This window comes from Bufo gargarizans, chromosome 2 (assembly GCF_014858855.1).
Source record: "Bufo gargarizans isolate SCDJY-AF-19 chromosome 2, ASM1485885v1, whole genome shotgun sequence".
Classification (NCBI taxonomy): Eukaryota; Metazoa; Chordata; class Amphibia; order Anura; family Bufonidae; genus Bufo; species Bufo gargarizans.
The window spans coordinates 268,475,512-268,500,191 of NC_058081.1; the positions used below are offsets into that span (position 1 = coordinate 268,475,512).

Consider the following 24,680-nt stretch of genomic DNA (forward strand, 5'->3'; position numbering starts at 1 on the left):
TTTCTAGACAAAAGTGTTAGGTTAGAAAATTTGCTAAATTTAACAAACAACGTACAACACTTGATAAATCTGGTGACAATGCAGACTCAAATCTGGTGACAATGCAAAACTGACTTCAGTTATTACCTTCATGAAAAATTCTCCCCAATCCTCACATGCTCTTGTAGGCTCTGCTTTCTTCTATAGTGTTATTTCAACCGTTTCTAATTACATTGTTTTGTTTATATAATACAGATTCATATAAGATTATATATGAAAAGATTTTACATCATACTGGACCAACCCAATCACATGTACTGTATTCACACGTATTGCAAACAATTTTCTAAGATTTATTACATACTGTAATAGTTAACATTCCATGCAAAGTAGCAGTAATTATATCATTAAAGATGTGTGTTGCATAAACAGGTCAGACCACCTAGTTACAATAAAAACTGAGTATATCAATGTGACAATGCAAATACAAATAGCTAAAAAACGGACTCTGCGATCAAATATAAAAATCTACAATTATAAATATAAATTTGGTCCATGAAGTCACAAACAGTATTTACATTAAATGTTAGGTTATTACTTCCTTAGCTACGCATAGTTTCTTCCTTGAAATGATGTACTATTTACAATTCAATATTAAGACTATAAAACGACTACATGTAAGCATTACCACATTACTACACAGTACATAAGTACGCAGCTATAAATATCAAGAGTCGAAAGATTAAAAATGTGCTAGTAGTAAACTAATACTGAGCAAATATATGACAACTCCATTTATAAAACACTGCCATGACTGGTCCAATTAATCATGAGATCACATGAATTATGGATTACAAAATCTTCCCCAAGGCACACATTATTAATTGTTAATAGTAAGCAAAAGTCATGTACAAAAATAGTGCTGGAAGAAGTTTCAGACAAGTACATGATGAGCAGGCCGATGTTTCCCATAATTAAACTAAGGACTCCAGGCTTTCTGATGTGTTCCCATCTGGTACAGCAGATCCATTACTCTCCATACTCGCCACCTGTCCCTCCTGCCTTGTGCTCACCAGACTCAGAATAGCCTTATATAAAAATTGATACTGCTCCTAGAAAAGTGTAGAAAGTAACACATCATTATTGACACACATATGCACAAGAGGGATCATTTAACAACATCTACTTGTTGACAACCTTCATATACTGTAAATGAAGGTGTGGTTCTGACAGCCCCCAGTGATCAGCTGTTGGAAGGGGTCACAGCAGAGTTGTGCTCTGGCCTCCTCACAGTATACTAAGCACAACCATGTACATTGTATAACAGCTGTGCTCAGCATTGCAGTTCAATCCCATTTACTTGAATGGGACTGTGCTGAACAAAGGACATGTGACCAATAGACGTCATGCCACAGGTCAAGGAGGAGGCTTAGCACAATGCTGCAACTCCCTCAAACAGCTGATTAGCAGGAGTTCCCCGGGTTGGACCCCCATTTAGGATGGGTCCCTTTGCCTTCTCTCTGCCTTTAAAGAACCACATGGTTTTTTCAGACTTGCATTACAAATAGATGTTAAAGGGAACCTATCAGCACCAAAATGGACCATAAACTGCCAGCAGTACCTTAAAGCTGTTAACATCAGGTTTCTAATGATATTCTTGTGTAAGATATCTGTGGTGCATGATCACTGTAAAACAACTTTTTTCCCCCCGCAGGTTGTAAGCAAATTAGGTTCTTAAAGTCAAGCACAGTGTGTTCCCTCCCGGTCTTCGCATTTGATTGATGGCCTTTTCGATTCTTTCAGGAGCAATGCCAGTGTAAGATTTTGCAACTGCACCATATGATCTTGTTTCCGGCAACTGCGCATTGATCCCCGCTGTAGTGTACTTGGCTACAATGCGCAGGCGCAGACTCACGTGGGTAAGCTCTTCAGAGAACACTACCCTGCATCAGTCACAAGATCATACAGCCCATGCACAAAATCTCAGGATGGGATTGTGTCTGAAAGAATTCAAAAGGACATCCATCAAATGTGAAAGGGTGGTATGGCGGTGGAGTGATCTTGACTTCAAGCGTGAAAGCCGTTGCCCCCTTGACTTCAAGAACCTTATTTGCATACAACCTGCAGGGGAATAAAAGTTGTTTTACAGTGATCATGCGCCTCAGACATATTACACAAGAACATCTGATGAGAAACCCGATGTCAACAGCTTTAAGGTACTGCTGGTGGTGTATGGTCCATTTTGGTGCTGACAGGTTCCCTTTAAACCTCATTCACATCTTCATTTTCAGTTACTGCATCATGTGACTTAAGCTACTTTCACATCTGTGTTTAACTTTTCCAGTATTGAGATCTGGCAGAGTCTGGGACTGACAGCTAGCTATATATACACACACATATATATATATATATATATATATATATATATATATATATATATATATATATGATAGCTGTCAGTCACAGACTCTGCCAGATCTCGATACTGGAAAAGTTAAATGTATATATATATATATATACACACACACACACACTTACACAGAGAATACAATCAATCAATCAATGATAACACTTGCCCTAATACAACTATCAGTGACTGACAGCTATCTATCTCTATAGATATATATATATATATATATATATATATACTTACAGAGAGAATACAATCAATCAATAACACTTGCCCCATGTACAACTATCAGTGACTGACAGATATATATGTATACACACTTGCACAGAGAATGATATCAATTACTGATAACACCTCCCTTGTGTACAACTATCAGTGACTGACAACTATATATGTATTCACACTTACACAGAGAACACTATCACTAATAACATCTCCCCATGTACAACTATGTGTGACTGACAGCTATGTATACACATTTACACAGGGAATACAATCAATGAGAAAAATATAAGAGTGAAACTGGATCGCACATCCACAATACTATGCTTTTATCTAATAACTGCTTTTCAGCATAATTAAATCAATCAATCAATTGATACAATCAATCACTCATAACACTTGCCCCATGTACAACTATCAGTGACTGACAGGTATCTATGTATACAAACTTACACAGAAAATACTACCAATCACTGATAACACCTCCCTGTGTACAACTATCAGTGACTGACAACTATCTATGTATACACACTTAGACAGAGAATGTCATCAATCACTGATAACACCTCCCCTGTGTACAACTATCAGTGACTGACAGCTATGTATACACATTTACACAGAGAATACAATCACTGATAACACCTCCCCTGTGTACAACTATCAGTGACTGACAGCTATGTATACACATTTACACAGAGAATACAATCACTGATAACACCTCCCCCGTGTACAACTATCAGTGACTGACAGCTATGTATACACATTTACACAGAGAATACAATCACTGATAACACCATACCTTTGTACAACTATCAGTTATGGACAGCAATCTATGTACACACACTTACACAGAGAACCTATCAATCACTGATAACACTTCCCCTGTGTACAACTATCAGTGACTAAAAGCTGTCTATGTATTCACACTTAGGGCCCATTCAGACGGTCGTAGTGCTTTGCGAATCCGCAAAACACGGATACCGGCCATGTGCGTTCCGCAGTTTGTGGACGCAACCATAATAGAAAATGCCTATTCTTGTCCGCTGAATGGAAACACACGGTGTGCTGTCGGCATCTTTTGTGGCCCCATTGAAATTAATGGGTCCGCACCCATTCCGCAAAATTGCAGGACGGATGCAGACTCATTCATACGGCCGTCTGAATGAGCCCTTACACTGAAAATACAATCAATCAATTATAATACCTCCCTTGTGTACAACTATCAGTGAATGTTTTCATACACTCATATGTCACCTGTGTACAATCGAACTCAGAGCAGAGATTTAAATTTATAAACATGTTTTACTGAACCTTTTCCCACAGAACTATATATCAATCTGCTCAGCTTTTTCTGCTCTATAACATGCAGATTACACAGCATTTTCTGTTGACAGGTTCTCTTTAAGTAATAAACAGAATACAAAAATTACAACAGATTTTGCTGGGGTTTGTCTGATATATTCATTGTAAACTTACTAGGTCTGTGAAAATCCCTGGTCGCATCAGATTGATCATCTTGGAAACCTGATAAACATCTACAGAGTTTTCATTCTCTAGTTGTTGCGTCAGAGTAGACAGAGCACAGAATGTTCCAGCTGTTACTCCTCCATACCTGAAAAAAGATGCACTTCCATAATACAAGTTCTTGATATTAATATCTAATATGCTTCACATCTAGAAGATGAAGTAAAACTAACACTAATGTCTGTGAACTATTAGCAGCTGTACCAGTACAAATCTTGTTTTCCACAGAAATCTGTCAATTTCAGTAGGTATATTTACAAAAAATATTACTATAAATAACTTGGGAGTAAGTACTGACAAAACTATCTTTCCTCCACAGGGTCATAACACTCCAGGCTTTTCTGCAACGCCCTGAAATCCCATTTAAAACCAAAGTAATAGTATAATAGTTTCTTACGTACATGTGCCTGCTGTAAAACAACTCTCTAAACTGCCATTAACAGAACAGAGTGCTAGCTCTGGCAAAATGGATGACCCCATAATCATGTACAGAAAATAAATCTACAATCAGAAAATAAAAATAAATTATAAATTCCCTCAGATATGTTCCCTTAAACACCTCTATAGAAGGTGAAAACGAAAGACAGAATTTTCAACAGAGGTCCTTGAGGACCTCCGCTGTACATGTACGGCGGACGTCCGGTCTCTAAACATCGCGCCCACTCGCACGTGCAAAGGGCGCCATAACCACCAGGTTTCTGCTATTTTAAATGGCAGCGACCCGTGGCACATGTATGCAAGGTATTCCTTTCAGATGCCGTTGTCAAATGTGACCACGGCATCTGATCAGTCCGGAAGCGGAAGCCGCACGCTTCCGCTTCGGTAACAGCGTTCCCCGGCTGAGATCAGGGAACCTGTTAAATTGATCTAAAACACGGAAGCCTCAAGCAGGCTTCAGAGTCTATTAGACTAATATAGCAATACAGGCCACTAGGTGACAGCACTGTATTGTTATACTGAAAATTAAAGAGGACCTTTCATAGGTCCAAACATTGTGAACAAAGTATCATGACATATACAGTGGCGCCCAGGGATCTCACTGCACTTACTATTATCCCTGGGCGTCTCCTTCTCCTAGGCTGTAGCGCTGGCCAATCGCTGCGCAGAGCTCACAGCCTGGGAGTTTTTTTCTCCCAAGCTGTGAGCTCTGCGATGCGATTGGCCAGCGCTACAGCCTAGGAGAAGGAGATGCCCAGCAGAACAAGGGCAGACTTTGCCTACTATAACCAAGTCCCCGAACATACCAGAGGACATACCGGGAGAACGGAGCGGCGCCCAGGGATAATAGTAAGTGCAGTGAGATCCCTGGGCGCCGCTGTCTATGTCACGATACTTAGTTCACAATGTTTGGACCAATGATAGGTGCTCTTTAAGGCCTCTTTCACATGGGCGTCATATTTTTGGCCCGGATAAGAGGCGTGTGCGTTGAGGGAAAATGCGCGATTTTTCTGCGCGAGTGCAAAACATTGTAATGCGTTTTGCACTCGCGTGAGAAAAATCGCGCATGTTTGGTACCCAAACCCGAACTTCTTCACAGAAGTTCGGGCTTGGGATTGATGTTCTGAAGATTGTATTATTTTCCCTTATAACATGGTTATAAGGAAAAATAATAGTATTTTGAATACAGAATGCATAGTATAATAGTGCTGGAGGGGTTAAAAATAAATTTAAAAAAAGTTAACTCACTTTCTCCTCTTGATCGCGTAGTTCCCGGTCTCTTTACTTCTTGAATGAGCTGTGGGCTAAATGACCTGTGGTGATGTCAGATCACATGCTCCAATCACATGGTCCATTATCGTGGTGATGGAGCATGTGATCTGACGTCGTCAAAGGTTCTTTACCTGTATTTAATGCTCACCACAGGTCCTGCTCAACAAAGGATACAGAAGGAGATGCCGGGCTTCGCGATCAAGTGGACTAAGGCTACTTTCACACTTGCGTTTGATCGGATCCGTTCTGAACGGATCCGATCATATTAATGCAGACGGAGGCTCCGTTCAGTACGGATCCGTCTGCATTAATAACTTAGAAAAGTAGCCTGAGCGGATCCGTTCAGACTTTCAATGTAAAGTCAATGGGGGACGGATCCGCTTGAAGATTGAGCCATATGGTGTCATCTTCAAGCGGATCCGTTCCCATTGACTTACATTGTAAGTCTGGACGGATCCGCACGCCTCCGCACGGCCAGGCGGACAGCTGAACGCTGCAAGCCGCGTTCAGCTGTCCGCCTGGCCGTGCGGAGTCGAGCGGAGCGGAGGCTGAACGCCGCCAGACTGATGCAGTCTGAGCGGATCCGCATCCATTCAGACTGCATCAGGACTGGACGGAAGCATTCTGCTCCGCTTGTGAGCTCTTTCAAACGGAGCTCACGAGCGGACAGCAGAACACTAGTGTGAAAGTAGCCTAAGGTGAGTTAAATTTTTTATTTTATTTTTTAACCCATCCAGCGCTATTATACTCTGCATTCTGTATTCAGAATGCTATTATTTTCCCTTATAACCATGTTATAAGGGAAAATAATACAGTGAATAGACTGTCACCTAGCAACCATGCGTGAAAATCGCACCGCATCCGCACTTGCTTGCGGATGCTATGCGATTTTCACGCATCCTATTCACTTCTATGGGGCCTGCGTCGCGTGAAAAATCTCACAATATAGAACATGCTGCGATTTCCACTCAACGCACAAGTGATGTGTGAAAATCAACGCTCATGTGCACAGCCCCATAGAAATGAATGGGTCAGGATTCAGTGCGGGTGCAGTGCGTTCACCGCACGCATCGCACCCGCACGGAAAACTCGCCCGTGTGAAAGGGGCCTAAGGGTTCGATGATAGCTATATAGCCATCAATGAATACAATGGGCAATCTAATGATTGTCAGTTATAGTCACCCAGGGTGACTTAAAAAAGTACAAAAGAAAGTTAAAAAAAAGGTATTATAAATATAAAACAATATAAACGTTCATATTACCCCCTTTTTCTTAAATTAAAAATACTTTAACCAACAATAAAAAAAGAAACATTATGGGCATCGCCGCATGCGAAAATGCCCATACAATTAAAATATAATATTAATGGCATACGGCAAATGGCGTAATGGGGGTAAAAAATAAAAACAGGCAATTTGCCATTTTTTTGTCACTTCAACTCCCCAATAATTTTTTTTATAAAAAAGTCACACACAAATTGGTATCACTGAAAAGTAAAGATCACCCCGCAAAAAAATGGGTCCTCACACAGCCCCGTATACATAATTACAAAAAAGTTATAGGGGTCAGAATATGGAGATATTTTTTTTTTTTTCTCAAAGGTTAAAAAAAACTATTTTCAGTATTAAAATGCAAGAAAACGTATACAAGTGTGGTATCGATGTAACTGTACTGACCTGGAGTATGAAGATAACAGGTCAATTTTACCGCATAGTGTACGGTGTAAAAAAAATAAACCCAAATAAATAAAAACCTTTCTCAGACTTTTTTCCACTTCCCACTACATGGTATGAAACAAATTTAGCTTACAAAATCATGAATAGTTATGACTGGGTAGAGCAAATACTTTTTTTTTTTTTACTTCTCCAGGAGATCATGTGACTGACTGAAATAACCTTTGCCTAAAAAGACAATAATTTACACAGCTCCTGTACGCGTATTCTCCGTATATGGAAGTCATATGAAAACTTTTTAAAATATTTTTTACATACCAGTCAGCTCTCGAGGGAAAAAAACTTTACACGCCTGTCTTGATATCCCCCTGCCCCCCCCCCCCCCTTGATATCCCTGAGGATGAGCTTAATTTATGACAAGGTACATGCCTATATAAGTGCCTGCTACCATCCACAGCAGGCATGGGCGGCGCATCACTCACCTAACTTCTGCCTGGCAGTCAAAAGACTCCTGGGTGCTGCACATTTTAGGGAGACTTTTCCCTGTAGCACCTCAGTGGTTAATTCCTTTTCTGGTCCTGTGTTTAGCTGATTGACTAATTAGCTCATCAGCACTCCTATATAACTTTGCTGCTAACCTTCCTTGCCTGAGCAATTGGTCTCTATAGATCTTCCTATGTCTCTCTAGCTTGCTAGAGATTGTATAGTGCTATAATCATTTTATCTGCCAGTGTATCAACTTTTATTTCCTGGATCCTGGCCCTCTGCCACCCGACCAGTTACTGTTCACCAAACTGATACTATGTTGCCTGCCTTCATCTTTGGACTGTTTCACGGCATTGCAAGAAATCTGCCCTCCCTGACCTTGACCTGTTATTGACTACAAGTTTGCCTATTCCCTCGGTGCCACGCAACAGGTGCCTCTGATTCGTGGGTCAGCAGCCAACTGCACCTGGACAATTTCAAGAGCTAGAAAACTGGTGGCTACCCTGCAGCGAAGGCCAGATTAGTGTATAGGAGTTAAAAAATGCAAACCAGGGGACTTGCCTGGGTAACACCCTCAGGACTAGCCCAAAGTCAAACTAGTTGGTTGGCACAGTGGATCTACATCCACTGTCCATAACAAGAGTACTATCAATGGGATAAATATTCCAAAAAAATGAAACATTGGAACAACAAAAATCCTGTACTTACTCATCATGGACAACAACAGGTCCATCTTTATTAGCCGCTTCTTCCTTGATCAGATTTACAAGCTCAAACGTCTTACTTATTCGACTGTCAGGATTTGGCCACTTTGGACAATGAAAATGTTTTACTTCCAGAACATAATCATCCTATCAAAAATAATATTTCATAAGGGTTCATTAAACAGTATTATATTTTGTATACTTTCTATAAAACATAATCAGATGTGCAACTTGTTTGTTTAATAGATATAAAATAGTTTGATTAGATCATAGATATACAGTCAAACCTCTTCAAAAGACCACATCTTTGAGAATACCACCCCTTATCCAGATATTTCCTGCAACAGGTTTTCAAGACCACTGTATATTATGCATATTGGCTATCTTTGTTGAAAAGGCCACATCCTAGAAGGCTATTTCTTAATGCAATATGGTCATCTCAAAGAGGTTTTACTGTAGCAAAAATTTCTGTGCTTACCTGTGTAGCTTCTAACATAAAATCTTGGATAATGAGTTTCTCCTCATTAGAAAGACAAACATGTTCTTCTCCAGCCAAAGATACAGTAAAAGTTTCACAGATTATTGGTTCATCTCTGTTTGGCCAATAGACAAATTCATCTTCAGCCTGGGGAGAAACAGAAAATTTCAAAGAAACTGACAAAGTGCACAAATAAAAATAACATTGAAATCTTGCCAAAATTTCATACTGAAACTTACCATGATCTGGTTATCAGGAAGCATTACAATTATCTGAGAATTGTGGTCCCAGATCATCCTCCAGAAATCTTTTATAGTGTGTAACAGCGGGTGCTGTGTTATAATGAATTCATTACTTTCATGGTAGCCCTGTGTAGACAATATTATATATCTAGTTAATAATTATGGATATACAATAAAGTGTATTATTATACACATGAATAACATGTACAGCTCTGTTCACATCTTAGAGTCCCTGATGGCAAGAAGCTAACTCTAGGAGTTATAATGTAGTAGACTTCATAGTCTGCAGCACTATATATTGAATAAAGTATGTCAGCAACTGTGACAGCACTAAGTAGGAGATGTGGAAAGCAGTACAAGTATAACTTTTGTGGAGCATTTGTCATCAGAAGTAATGTGGATATTACGTTTTATAACTCTCTTGCAAGTTCCCATGGCAGGGCTTCACTGTGAAGTGTTCTCTGGTCTTTGCATTGAGCTGCTTCACAGCCCCTCCTCTGCTTCGAATGACAGCTGTAGTATACAAGCAGGAGAACACAACAGCTGTCACTCTGAGCAGAGGCGAGGGGCTCTGAAGCAGCTCAATGCAGCGAGTAGTTCACTGTGAAGCACCACCTCCTAGGCACTTGGAAGAGCAGAATCTAGCAGAATAAAACTTCATATTCAGACTTCTCCTGATAAGAAAAGCTACACAAAACGCATGTTTGTCCTGCTCTCTCCAGCCCCTAACTAGTATTGTCAGCAGCTTAACATGGTCTAAAGTGCTGGCAGATTCCCTTGAATTAATAAATGCTAGAAGCCTAACAAAACCTCACAGAGCTGATATTAAAGAGGACCTTTAATCTATTTCCCCTGTCTAATTAGGGTCTTACCTTATAGGGCGGCGCCCACTGATATCATTGCACTTTTTTTTTTTTTCTTCAAAGAATGACCTCCTCCCTATGAGCGATGCGCTCTGATTGGATGTGCTCAAAGCCAGGGAAAAGAGAACCGCTCCAGTCTCCGCCTAGTATGACCAAGTCAGCTTATTAGAATATAAGGCGCCAAAATCAACTGGGAACAACAGTGGACGAACGTCTTTGAAAAAAATAAAATAAAAGTGCGATGACATCAGTGAGGGCCGCCCTATAAGTAAGACCCTAAGTAGACTAGGGCTAAACAGATGAAAGGTCCTCTTTAAGTCAATGAAAGCCAACACAAAAAATGCACAAAGTCAAGCATGGATACAATGAATATAGAGTCAAACACAAGTTAATATATATATGCCACGCACATTTACAATAAGAAACCGCCCAGTTGTACATGCACTTAGGAGTGTACTTCCACTGAAGTCCTATGTTCTTTTCAGCTTCTAACGGATCTCCTGCCTGGCACCCCGACTGGGTACCTCCATTGATGGATACTCCTAGTGCTTTCTGAGGGCTCCAAGCACTCCACTTCACACCGTAAGCACTGCCGACCCCATTAACTGCCGCAGCTTGGTTGGGGTCTCACCGTCGCCTACCCACCCTGGACCTACAACAAGGCTCCAGGCGGTGAACCTCTCTTCCTTCAGCGAGCGAAGCAGGAACAAGCTCTTAAAAGAGCTCAGTGATTATAGCCAGGGGAGTATACAGCGCATAGCATTCCCCAGTGTAGATACAGCCTTTCCCCCTACACATGAGACGAGGCTCTATGTTGAGGGTAAAACATAGGGCTACTGCCTTTTATGCAGGTTTTCCAGCAAGGGACACTCCCCCTGGGGACCTTGTTGAGACTGCGACAGTCTATACATTAGTCAATCACATGCATTTACAGTATTCCCAGCAACCACCCCCCTCTGTGACGCAATCAACAAAATACAATGGGCATTGTGTGTGAAGCCATCAACAAAATACAATTGGGCATTGCCTGTGATACAATTACCAAACACAATGGGCTCACTTAATCACTCACAGGCAGAAAACACACATTTGTCCCAAGACACAGAAAACACTTCAAAACCCCACATATTCCCATAATTTATACATCCATGGATAGCTCTGATCTGGGTGAACAACATATCCAAAAATTACCCAGATCCGAGCAGGGGCTCCCGAATTCCATGGAAGTTACATTTGGCCGGCAGCAAGCATGGCTTTCCTGTCCAAAACAGTTCCACAGATTTAGACTGTTCGGCCGGTCTGTCTTCTTCAAAGTTAATATATGGGCCATAATCCTGAGGCAAGAGGCTGGCAAACAGGCCCCTCCAAAACCCAGTGGTGAGGTTAGTTTTGTCACATGGCTTTATAACAATAACTAGCTGAAGGACCTGGCTTTACTCGGGTATATTTAATCTGTTTAATTTATTGTTTGTGTGTGTGTTGTTAAAAGATAGCAACACTATCCACTATAACAGTGACATCTACAGCACCTCGCCCCCTTAATAGGGACCTCCACAGCCTCCCACCCTCTTAACAATGACCTCCACAGCCCCCCACCCTTTAACACTGACCCCCCCACAATGCCCCGTCTCTTAAAATTGCACCTCCACATCAGCCCACCCCCTTAACTCTGACCTTTATAGCAGCCTTCCCCTTCAACAGTGAGTTTCACAGCACACCACCCCCTTGATAGTGACCCCCACAGGGGCCCGCCCCCTTAACAGTGGCCTTTACAGCAATATGCCCCTTAACACTGACCTCCATAGCGGACAATCCCCTCAACTGTGAACTCCACAGCAGCCTGCCCCTAGGGTGGCCAGAGGTCCAGTTTTAGGACGGACAGTCCAGCATTCAGACTCCCTTTCCTCCGTCTGGTGCAAGGCCTGGACAGACACAAGGATGTCCTTTTGAATAGCTCACTCTCAGACAGCAGCACTGTACTGCCTGAGTGTAAGCTGCAGGGAGAAAGTCACCCTCCCTCCCACCTCTGCAGCTCACAGAAGTTGATTTTTAACTTCATTTTTTTCAATCCCTGTCAGCTGAGGAGTAGGAGAGGCGTGGTCTAACCAGATCGGGGTGTGGCTTAGCAGGACCTAGAAGTTGATTTTTAACTTCCTTTTTTCAATGCCTGTTGGTTGAGGAGTGGGAGGGTGCTTGGCCTAACCAGATCAGGGGCATGTCCTTTTGAACAGCTCACTCTAAGGCCCCTTTCACACGAGCGTGACGGATTTTGTCCGGATGCGTTCAGGGTGCGTTCATTGAAACTCGCACTATTTTGCAAGTAAGTTCCGTCAGTTTTGCGATTGCGTTCAGTTGATTAGTTTTTTCCACACGGGTGCAATGCGTATTGATGCGTTTTTCACGCGCGTGATAAAAAAAAACTGAAGGTTTTACAAACAACATCTCAGCAACAATCAGTGAAAAACGCATTGCACCCGCACTTGCTCCTGGATGCAATGTGTTTTTCAGTGGAGCCCCATTTACTTCTATGGGGCCAGGGCTGCGTGAAAAACACAGAATATAGAACATGCTGCGATTTTCACGCAACGCAGAACTGATGCGTGAAAAACAACGCTCAAGTACACAGACACATTGAAATGAATGGGTCAGGATTCAGTGCGGGTGCTATGCATTCAAGTCATGCATTGCACCCGCACGGAAAACTCGCTCGTGTGAAAGGGGCCTAAAACAGCAGAACAGTGCTGTTTGAGCGTGAGCTGCAGGGAGAAAGTTACCCTCCCTCCCACCCCTGCAGCTGACAGAAGTTGATTTTTACCTTCATTTTTTCAATCCCCGTCGGCTGAGGAGCGGATTAACGTATAATGGGCGTAGATTAACGGATAATGGGGGCGGTATTTTAAGTTTGTCTTTTGAGGGTGGACACATTGTGGCAGGGCCCCTTCCTGCAAGAGTGACACCCCTCTGGGCACCTTACTGGCTCATTTGCATACAAAATAAACTGGATAAAAACATCTATTGCTGGAACAAAGGGACATCTTGAAATAAGGTACTGAGTACTATTAGGCCATGGCTTTACTTCAATAGCAATTATCCTTGTGACAGATTTTCTTTAACCCCTTCAACACCGGGCCTGTTTTCACCTTCCTGCCCAGGCCATTTTTTGCAAATCTGACATGTCACTTTATGTGATAACTTTAAAACAGTTTTACTTATACAGGCCATTCTGAGATTGTTTTCTCGTCAAATATTGTACTTCATGACAGTGGTAAAAATAAGTTAAAAAAAACTAAAAACATTTTAACTCCTAAAAAAATACCAAATTTACCAAAAAATTTGAAAAATTACATTCCCCATATGTCTACTTCATGTTTGGATCCTTTTGAAAATGACATTTTATTTTTTGGGGGCTTAGAAGTATGGAATCAAATCTTAAAATTTTTGGGAAAATTTCCAAAACCCTCACTTTGTGAGGCTTACATAATAGAAACCACCCAAAAATGACATTTTAGAAACTACACCCCTCAAGGTATACAAAACTCATTTTACAAACTTTTTTAACCCTTTAGGTGTTCCACAAGAATTGATGGAAAATGGAGATAAAATTTATAAATTTCACTTTTTTGGCAGATTTTAATTTTTTTTTCAGCAGCAAAGCAAGGGTTAACAGCCAAATAAAACTCAATATTTATTACCCTGATTCTGTGGTTTACAGAAACACCCCACATGTGATCGTAAACTGCTGTACGGGCACACGGCAGGGCACAGAAGGAAAGGAACACCCTATGGTTTTTGGAAGGCAAATTTAGCTAAACTGGTTTTTAGATGCCCTGTCCCATTTGAAAAACCCCTGATGCACCCCTACAATAGAAACTGAAAAAAGTGACCACAAATTGCAAAACTACGGGAAAAGGTGCCAGTTTTATTGGTACTATTTTGGGGTACATATGATTTTTTTATTGCTCTATATTACGTTTTTTGTGAGGCAAGGTAACAAAAAAATTTATGTATTTTACATATACCCATGCTGGGTGAGAGAAATATCTTGGCAAAAGACAACTTTTCCCATTTTTTTATACAAAGTTGGCATTTGACCAAGATATTTTTCTCACCCAGCATGGGTATATGTAAAATGACACCCCGAAACACATTCCCCAACTTCTCCTGAGTACGGCGATACCAGATGTGTCGCACTTTTTTGCTGCCAAGGTGGGCAAAGGGGCACATATTCCAAAGTGCACCTTTCGGATTTTGCAGGCCATTTTTTACACATTTTGATTGCAAGGTACTTCTCACACATTTGGGCCCCTAAATTGCCAGGGCAGTATAACTACGCCACAAGTGACCCCATTTTGGAAAGAAGACACCCCAAGGTATTCCGTGAGGGGCACTGCGAGTTCCTAGAATTTTTTTTTTTTGTCACAAGTTAGCGGAAAATGATGATTTTTTTTTTTTCTCTTTTTTCCTTACAAAGTCTCATATTCCACTAACTTGCGACAAAAAATAAAAAATTCTAGGAACTCGCCATGCCCCTCACGGAATACCTTGGGGTGTCTTCTTTCCAAAATGGGGTCACTTGTGGGGTAGTTATACTGCCCTGGCAATTTAGGGGCCCAAATGTGTGAGAAGTACTTTGCAATCAAAATGTGTAAAAAATGGCCTGCGAAATCCGAAAGGTGCACTTTGGAATATGTGCCCCTTTGCCCACCTTGGCTGCAAAAAAGTGTCACACATCTGGTATCGCCGTACTCAGGAGAAGTTGGGGAATGTGTTTTGGGGTGTCATTTTACATATACCCATGCTGGGTGAGAGAAATATCCTGGCAAAAGACAACTTTTCCAATTTTTTTATACAAAGTTGGCATTTGATCAAGATGTTTCTCTCACCCAGCATGGGTATATGTAAAATGACACCCCAAAACACATTGCCCAACTTCTCCTGAGTACGGCGATACCAGATGTGTGACACTTTTTTGCAGCCTAGATGCGCAAAGGGGCCCAAATTCCTTTTAGGAGGGCATTTTTAGACATTTGGATCCTAGACTTCTTCTCATGCTTTAGGGCCCCTAAAAAGCCAGGGCAGTATAAATACCCCACATGTGACCCCACTTTGGAAAGAAGACACCCCAAGGTATCCAATGAGGGGCCTGGCAAGTTCATAGAATTTTTTTTTTTTTGCATAAGTTAGCGGAAATTGATTTTTTTTTTTTTTTTTCTCACAAAGTCTCACTTTCCGCTAACTTAGGACAAAAATTTAAATCTTTCATGGACTCAATATGCCCCTCAGCAAATACCTTGGGGTGTCTTCTTTCCAAAATGGGGTCAGTTGTGGGGTGTTTGTACTGCCCTGGCATTTGAGGGTCTCCGCAATCATTACATGTATGGCCAGCATTAGGAGTTTCTGCTATTCTCCTTATATTGAGCATACAGGTAATGAGATTTTTTTTTCCGTTCAACCTCTGGGCTGAAAGAAAAAAATGAAAGGCACAGATTTCTTCATTCGCATCGATCAATGTGGATGAAAAAATCTCTGCCAAAAAAAAAAAATGGAGGGGAAAGGCGTCTGCCAGGACATAGGAGCTCCGCCCTACATCCATACCCACTTAGCTCGTATGCCCTGGCAAACCAGATTTCTCCATTCACATCAATCAATGTGGATGAATAAATCATTGCCGGGATTTTTTTTTTTTTTATATATACAGTGGAGGAAATAATTATTTGACCCCTCACTGATTTTGTAAGTTTGTCCAATGACAAAGAAATGAAAAGTCTCAGAACAGTATCATTTCAATGGTAGGTTTATTGTAACAGTGGCAGATAGCACATCAAAAGGAAAATCAAATAAATAACTTTAAATAAAAGATAGCAACTGATTTGCATTTCATTGAGTGAAATAAGTATTTGAACCCTCTAACAAAAAAAGACTTAATACTTGGTGGAAAAACCCTTGTTTGCAAGCACAGAGGTCAAACGTTTCTTGTAATTGATGACCAAGTTTGCGCACATTTTAGGAGGAATGTTGGTCCACTCCTCTTTGCAGATCATCTCTAAATCCCTAAGGTTTCGAGGCTGTCTCTGTGCAACTCTGAGCTTGAGCTCCCTCCATAGGTTTTCGATTGGATTAAGGTCCGGAGACTGACTAGGCCACTCCATGACCTTAATGTGCTTCTTCTTGAGCCACTCCTTTGTTGCCTTTGCTGTATGTTTTGGTTCATTGTCGTGCTGGAACACCCATCCACGACCCATTTTCAGTTTCCTGGCAGAGGGAAGGAGGTTGTCGCTCAGGATTTCACGATACATGGCTCCGTCCATTTTCCCGTTTATGCGAATAAGTTGTCCTGTGCCCTTAGCAGAAAAACACCCCCAAAGCAAAATGTTTCCACCCCCATGCTTGACGGTGGGGACGGTGTTTTGGGGGTCATAGGCAGCATTTTTCTTCCTCCAAACACAGCGAGTTGAGTTAATGCCAAAGAGCTCTATTTTGGTCTCATCAGACCACAGCACCTTCTCCCAGTCACTCTCTGAATCATTCAGGTGTTCATTGGCAAACTTCAGACGGGCCTGCACATGTGCCTTCCTGAGCAGGGGGACCTTGCGAGCCCTGCAGGATTTTAATCCATTGCGGTGTAATGTGTTTCCAATGGTTTTCTTGGTGACTGTGGTCCCTGCTAATTTGAGGTCATTAACTAACTCCTCCCGTGTAGTTCTAGGATGCTTTTTCACCTTTCTCAGAACCATTGACACCCCACGAGGTGAGATCTTGCGTGGAGCCCCAGAGCGAGGTCGATTGATGGTCATTTTGTGCTCCTTCCATTTTCGAACAATCGCACCAACAGTTGTCACCTTCTCTCCCAGCTTCTTGCTAATGGTTTTGTAGCCCATTCCAGCCTTGTGCAGGTCTACAATTTTGTCTCTGACATCCTTGGACAGCTCTTTGGTCTTTCCCATGTTGGAGAGTTTGGAGTCTGCTTGATTGATTGATTCTGTGGACAGGTGTCTTTTATACAGGTGACTAGTTAAGACAGGTGTCCTTAATGAGGGTGACTAATTGAGTAGAAGTGTCTAACCACTCTGTGGGAGCCAGAACTCTTAATGGTTGGTAGGGGTTCAAATACTTATTTCACTCAATGAAATGCAAATCAGTTGCTATCTTTTATTTAAAGTTATTTATTCGATTTTCCTTTTGATGTGCTATCTGCCACTGTTACAATAAACCTACCATTGAAATGATACTGTTCTGAGACTTTTCATTTCTTTGTCATTGGACAAACTTACAAAATCAGTGAGGGGTCAAATAATTATTTCCTCCACTGTATATATATATACAAAGTGTTTGCCAAAGCATAGGAACGCCGCCTCCTCCTCCTCAGCTCGTATGCCTTGGCAAACGTATCTGTCACTGCAGAGGAGAAAATCCCGTCTTGCAGCGCCGCATACACCGACTTGCGTGTAATCTGACAGCAGCGCAATGCTTCTGTCAGAATGCACATCGGTGCTGCAGCTAGTCAATCGGTTGGTCCACCTGGAAGGTAAAAAAAGAAAAAAAAAGAAAAAACCAGGCCACAACGCAATAATTTTATTAACTTTGCAACATAACATATAAACTTTAACTTTTTTAACTGAACATTAACGTGTTTGCTTACTGGTGTGTTTTTTTTTTTTGTTTTTTTACCTTTATAGAACAAACCTCTCCTTCCCCATGGGTCAATGTGCAAAGCGCAAATCGCCCAAAGATGTGGCGAAGTGCGTTATGCACTTTGTCCCATGTGAAAGGAGACGTTTGCAGCAGCAGTGAGTGAATGGGCCCTAATAGCCCTGTGTGCCTGTCCTGTGAGATGCAGTCCCTATGCTAATAGTGTACCTGTGAGTGGTACTTCCGGAAACACTCTCCAAAGCATAGGGCAGGGTGGTCCGGACAGTCAGGACAGAAATAGCGGGTGTCACGCCTTATTCCACTCCTGCTACAGACACGACATCTTTTTCGGGGTGACTGTTGGGTTGAGGTACCAGGAACGACATTGGGGAAATGTCGCTCGTGTAGACGGCTAACTACACTGGTGGTTGGGGCCACGGAACCTCCTGGATACAGGAGGTTCTCGATGATCTCTTCCTGAAATTTGAGGAAGGATCCAGTTCTCCCAGCCTTACTGTAGAGAACAAAACTATTGTACAGAGCCAATTGAATTAAATATACAGACACCTTCTTATACCAGCGTCTGGTGCGTCGGGAAACTAAATACGGAGACAACATCTGGTCATTGAAGTCCACCCCTCCCATGTGGAGGTTATAGTCGTGGACTGAGAGGGGCTTTTCAATGACACGGGTTGCTCGCTCAATTTGTATTGTCGTGTCTGCGTGAATGGAGGAGAGCATGTAAACGTCACGCTTGTCTCTCCATTTCACCGCGAGCAGTTCTTCGTTACACAGTGCGGCCCTCTGCCCCCTTGCAAGACGGGTGGTAACGAGCCGTTGGGGGAAGCCCGCGCGACTAGTTCGCGCGGTACCACAGACGCCAATCCGTTCTAGAAACAAATGCCTAAAGAGGGCCACACTTGTGTAAAAATTGTCCACATAAAGATGGTACCCCTTGCCGAATAAGGGTGACACCAAGTCCCAAACTGTCTTCCCACTGCTCCCCAGGTAGTCAGGGCAACCGACCGGCTCCAGGGTCTGATCTTTTCCCTCATAGACCCGAAATTTGTGGGTATAGCCTGTGGCCCTTTCACAGAGCTTATACAATTTGACCCCATACCGGGTGCGCTTGCTTGGGATGTATTGTTTGAAGCCAAGGCGCCCGGTAAAATGTATCAGGGACTCGTCTATGCAGATGTTTTGCTCTGGGGTATAAGTATCTGCAAATTTCTGGTTGAAATGGTCTATGAGGGGCCGAATTTTGTGGAGCCGGTCAAAAGCAGGGTGGCCTCTGGGACGGGAGGCGGTGTTGTCACTAAAGTGCAGGAACCGCAGGATGGCCTCAAAACGTGCCCTGGACATGGCAGCAGAGAACATGGGCATGTGATGAATCGGGTTCGTGGACCAATATGACCGCAATTCATGCTTTTTTGTCAGGCCCATGTTGAGGAGGAGGCCCAGAAAAGTTTTAAGTTCGGAAACTTGGACTGGTTTCCACCGGAAAGGCTGGGCATAAAAGCTTCCCGGGTTAGCGGTGATAAATTGTGTGGCATACCTGTTTGTTTCGGCCACAACTATGTCTAAAAGCTCCGCAGTCAAGAACAGCTCAAAAAATCCCAGGGCCGAACCGATCTGAGCTGTCTCAACCCGAACTCCAGACTGGGCAGTGAAAGGGAAAACTACGGGTGCGGCTGAAGTTGGGGACTGCCAATCAGGGTTTGCCAGCACCTCTGGGATTCTAGGGGCTCTACGGGCACGTCTTTGCGGTGGCTGCGACGGGGTCACTACTGCACGTGCCACCGTACCAGCTTCAACTGCCCTTCTGGTGCTCGCTACTTCACCAGGTTGTACGGCAGTGCTGGTACTAGGTCCAGGGAGGGCTGGGCTGCTGGTGTATGCCTCACCACGTAATCCGACAGCACCAGCCCCACTCTGCTGCTCTTGAAGCGGATCCTGCGCAACCTGCGGTCTAGCGACACGGGGCCGGGTACGCCTGGTGGTATCAGGGACCTCAGCCTCCTCGTCCGAACTTTGGGTCAGAGAGCCACTGCTTTCTACAGGTTCGTATTCTGACCCGCTGGATTCATCAGATGAGGGTTCCCACTCCTCATCCGACTGGGTCAGAAGCCTGTAGGCCTCTTCAGAAGAATACCCCCCGTTAGACATGTGGGCAACTAAATTTAGGGGTATTCCCTGAGACTACCCAAGAAAAAAAAAGCAAGCCTGTCTTACAAAGGGGAGGCTAGCGAAGTACCGGAGGCCGCTGCGGTTGATAAAAAATATCAAAACTGATTTTTTTATCGCCGCAGTGCGTGTAAAGTGAATGTGCAGTGATCAAAAAAAAAATTTTTTTGTCACTGCGGTGGGGCGGGTGTGGGCGAACGCACGTGTGGGCGACCGATCAGGCCTGATCGGGCAAACACTGCGTTTTGGGTGGAGGGCGAACTAAAGTGACACTAGTACTATTATAGATCTGACCGTGATCAGTTTTGATCACTTCCAGATACTATAAAAGTACAAATGCTGATTAGCGATACGCTAATCAGCGAATAACGGACTGCGGTGCGGTGGGCTGGGCGCTAACTGATCGCTAACTACCTAACCAAGGGACCTAAACTATACCTAAAACCTAACGGTCAATAACAGTGAAAAAAAAAAGTGACAGTTTGCACTGATCACTTTTTTCTTTTCACTTGTGATTGACAGGGGTGATCAAAGGGGTGATCAAAGGGTTAATTGGGGTTCAGGGGGGTGATCAGGGGCTAAAGTGTAGTGTTTGGTGTACTCACTGTGAAGCCTGCTCCTCTGCTGGATCCAACCGACGAAAAGAACCAGCAGAGGAGCAGGCAGCCATATAACAGATCATATTTACAAATATGATCTGCTATCTGGCACTTTGATTGGATTTTTAAAAAATCAGCAACCTGCCAGCCACGATCATTGGCTGGCAGGTTGCTGACGAAATACTTCTCGACGAAATGCCGGCGCGAACTGCGCACGCGCGGGCGCATACTCGCGTCATCTCGCGTCTCGCGAGATGACGCGTATATGCGTGACTGTGCGCAGCGCTGCCACCTCCGGACCGCACATCTGCGCTAGGCGGTCCGGAGGTGGTTAAGTAGGGTCTCATTTTTTGTGGGATGAGGTGACGGTCTGATTGGTACTATTTTGGGGGAATACTCCTTTTTGATAACTTTCTGTTGCAATTTTTGTGATGTAATGTGACAAACATTGCTTTTTTTACTTTTTTTTTTTTTTACAGTGTTCATCTGAGTGGTTAGGTCATGTAATATTTTTATAGAGCTGTTTGTTACGGACGTGGCGATACCTAATATGTATATTATTTTTTTACATATTTCCCTTTAGCACAATAATAGCAGTTTTGAAACAAAAAAAATGATGTTTTAGTGTCTCCATGTTCTGAGAGCTATAGTTTTTTTTTTTTTTGGGCGATTGTCTTAGGTAGGGGCTCATTTTTTGCGGGATGAGGTGACTGTTTTATTGGTACCATTTTGTGGGACATACGCCTTTTTGATCGCTTGGTGTTGCACTTTTTGTGATGTAAGGTGACAAAAATGGCTTTTTTTACACTGTTTTTATTTTTATTTTTTTATGGTGTTTATCGGACAGGGTGGATCATGTGATATATTTATAGAGCCGGTCATTACAGACGCGGCAATACCTAATATGTGTGTGGGGGTTTTTTTCAGTTTTTTTTATTATAAAATAAGGGGAAAGGGGCGTTTTTTTTTTTCTTTTTTTACTTTATTAATTTTATTACTTTATTAATTTTAATAAACACTTTTTTTAACTTCATTTATGACATTCACTTTTGGGGGTCTGAGCCCCTCTGCAATGCATTACAATACATCTGTATTGTAATGCATTGCCTGTTAGTGTATGACTCTGCAGAGTACACTAACAGGTTGCCTAGGAGACCCAGCCTGAGGCTGGATCTCCTCGGCTCCCGTAGAAGGCAATTCCCGATGCCGTGGAAGGCATTGGGCAGCCTCTGCATGGCATCGTGCTGCCTTGTGTCGCATAGGGTCCCCGCCACAGCAGCGCGGGGACTCGATGCGATCGTTCACCTGACACAAACCTCTTCTATGTTGCGGTTAATCCGCCGGCATCGGCTTTTACAGCGATGCCGGCGGATACAGCAGAGGCCCGGCTACCACATACTGCCGGGCCGCTGCAGTGATCGCTATGACATATTATTACGTCAAATTGCGGGAACTCAGTGGTTCCCATGACGTAACAGTACGTCAAAGGTCGGGAAGGGGTTAAAGCTCACTGCTACAGCAGTGAAGAAAAATTGCTGTGTTGTTATGGAAACCTGGTGTAAAACTGTGTGTATGTGGAGACTAACGGCCTGCGAGCTTCTATTGGCTGATAAGGGTCAAGTGACCAAGCTTCTATTGGCTAATGTATTTTTGGGGAATATCTCAGGAACAGTACATCCTAGAGAGCTGAGACCTGGTCTAAAACCTTCCCGGACACCTGATGTACCTGTGTGCCAAATTTCGTGATTGTAAATGCGATGGTGCGGATTCCTTTAGCGGACATGCATACATACATACAAACACACTCAGCTTTATATATTGGATCTGGATAAAACCAGTTTACCACATAGCAGTACAAAGTCTACACCACAAAATTATATTTCAATAAACCCCAGGGAGGGTGATGGTATAATGTCTTTAAAATGCCATGATATTTAAGAAGGAGTGTTTTTTTTATGAGTGGTTTTCCAGGGGACGATTATTTAAATTTTTTAAATGGGAAAAAAAAAACATGACGTCACTTATCTGCTGCTCTACTGCTGCTTTGGTCCTTGCTGCTCTCCACTTTCTGGTTGTGGCTTAACGCACAGGAAATGGATGGAAATGTATGCTCAGCCAAATAATGGCTGCAGTGGTGACTGGTATTTACAGCCATTTACTATGTTTGGAGATTGACCAGGAACAGATAGAGGAAATGAGTAACGCTTCTTTTATATTTTTAACCCATTTTGCCCCTTTAAAAAAAAAAAAAAAAAAATATATATATATATATATATATATATATATATTCTTCTCCCCCACAAAACCCCTTCTGTTCTTGGGGGGGGGGGGGCTCTCACAATGAGTGTCATTTAGTTCTGATTTCTGATTGTAATGGCGTTCATGCTGGAGATCACATAGGTTCAGTAATATGGCACTGGAATAATTATTATTACACATCAGATATTTGAGAATAATCAAATAAAACTCATGCTGTATTGTTGCTAGGAATCCCACATTTGACCTTCAACAAACAGTAAAGCAGCTTAGAATGCTATTCATTTGCATCAAAAACCTTCAGCTATTACTTTATCAAAAGAAAACGGTTTAACAAGAATTAGCACATAGTATGTTATGCAGTACTGTGTAAACGTTTCAGGCAGGTGTGGGAAAATGCTGTAATGTAAGAATACTAGAATATAAAAAAAGTGTTAATAGTTTAAATTAAAATTGATTCTGCAGCAGGACAACAACCCCAAACATACAGCCAATGTCATTAACGATCTTCAGAAGAACAAGGAGTCCTGAAAGTGATGAAATGGCCTAAACAGAGCTGTACATTATCAAGTCTGTCTGGGATTATATGACAGAAGGATTTGAGCAAACCTACATCCCCAGAAGGTCTGTGGTTAGTTCTTAAAGCTATTTAAGACAAAGTCCCTGCCGAGTTCCTTCAAAAACTAGGAGCAAGTGTACCTCGGAGAATTGATACTGTTTTGATGGCAAAGGGTGTTCACACCAAATATTGAACTAAATTTCTCTTCATTCACTTTGCATATTGTTAATTGGCAAACATTAACTATTAAAGGGAACCTGTCACCGGGATTTTGTGTATAGAGCTGAGGACATGGGTTGCTAGGTGGCCGCTAGCACATCCGCAATACCCAGTCCCCATAGCTCTGTGTGCTTTTATTGTGTATAAAAACCGATTTGATACATATGCAAATTAACCTGAGATGAGTCAGAGCTTGAAAATATGACTCTTCTCTGGTCACACAAGTAAGATATGACTCTTATGTTAATTTGCATATGTATCAAATCCGTTTTTTTTACACAATAAAAGCACACAGAGCTATGGGGACTGGGTATTGCGGATGTGCTAGCGGCCATCTAGCTACCCATGTCATCAGCTCTATGCAAAAAATCCCGGTGACAGGTTCCCTTTAACACTTATTTTTTAAAGCTTTCTTTGCAGCATTTTCCCCGCACCTGCCTACACTTTTGCATAGTACTGTATATTGTCATTCCTTGTTGAAAAGTTAATGTTCTTTAGTCGAAGGGTTCTATTATGTATACCTTAGGGGTCACAGGAAACACTTGCTTGAAACAATGGCAAGCTAAGGTACAGCCTGGCAGTCAATAGTAAATCTCAAGCCTTACCTGTACCCTGTAGGAGTTGTTAAACTTTGGGGGATCTTTCTGCCAGATCCCCCCCGACATGGCTGGACCTGTAGAGGGCAGCATATTTACTACTTGCTACCCATTGTTGAGTTCCAGCTCCTTCAGTCCACTGCCACTGCCTCGCTCTAGTTACTGTATGCCAACATCCTATTTAATGTGGGTTACTGCCAATGACTGCTCACAGCGGTGATGCATCCCCCATGTGTTATCTCACTGTTACATTTGATGCATGGTGGACAAGTCACCACTGTTGCCATATGACCTTCATAAAACAGGTTGTTGACACGCAGGGACCAGAGCAAGGGGGGGGGGGGGGG

The 24,680-nt window shown here is 42.5% G+C and overlaps 1 protein-coding gene across 3 annotated transcripts in view; it reads right to left on the bottom strand.

The window, feature by feature from the left end:
• Positions 1-309: 309 nt before the first annotated feature.
• The window catches only part of PTPRZ1 (protein tyrosine phosphatase receptor type Z1), a 250,893-nt gene continuing 226,522 nt past the window's right edge, over positions 310-24,680 (bottom strand). For all 3 annotated transcript variants that reach the window (XM_044280285.1, XM_044280284.1, XM_044280283.1), the window contains 5 exons: positions 9,426-9,554; positions 9,187-9,333; positions 8,713-8,855; positions 4,088-4,223; positions 310-1,091 (listed from right to left, as the gene is read on the bottom strand). In XM_044280285.1, the coding sequence (XP_044136220.1) occupies positions 954-1,091; positions 4,088-4,223; positions 8,713-8,855; positions 9,187-9,333; positions 9,426-9,554 (693 nt within the window). In that variant the 3' untranslated portion in view covers positions 310-953. The remainder of the gene's footprint in view (positions 1,092-4,087; positions 4,224-8,712; positions 8,856-9,186; positions 9,334-9,425; positions 9,555-24,680) is intronic.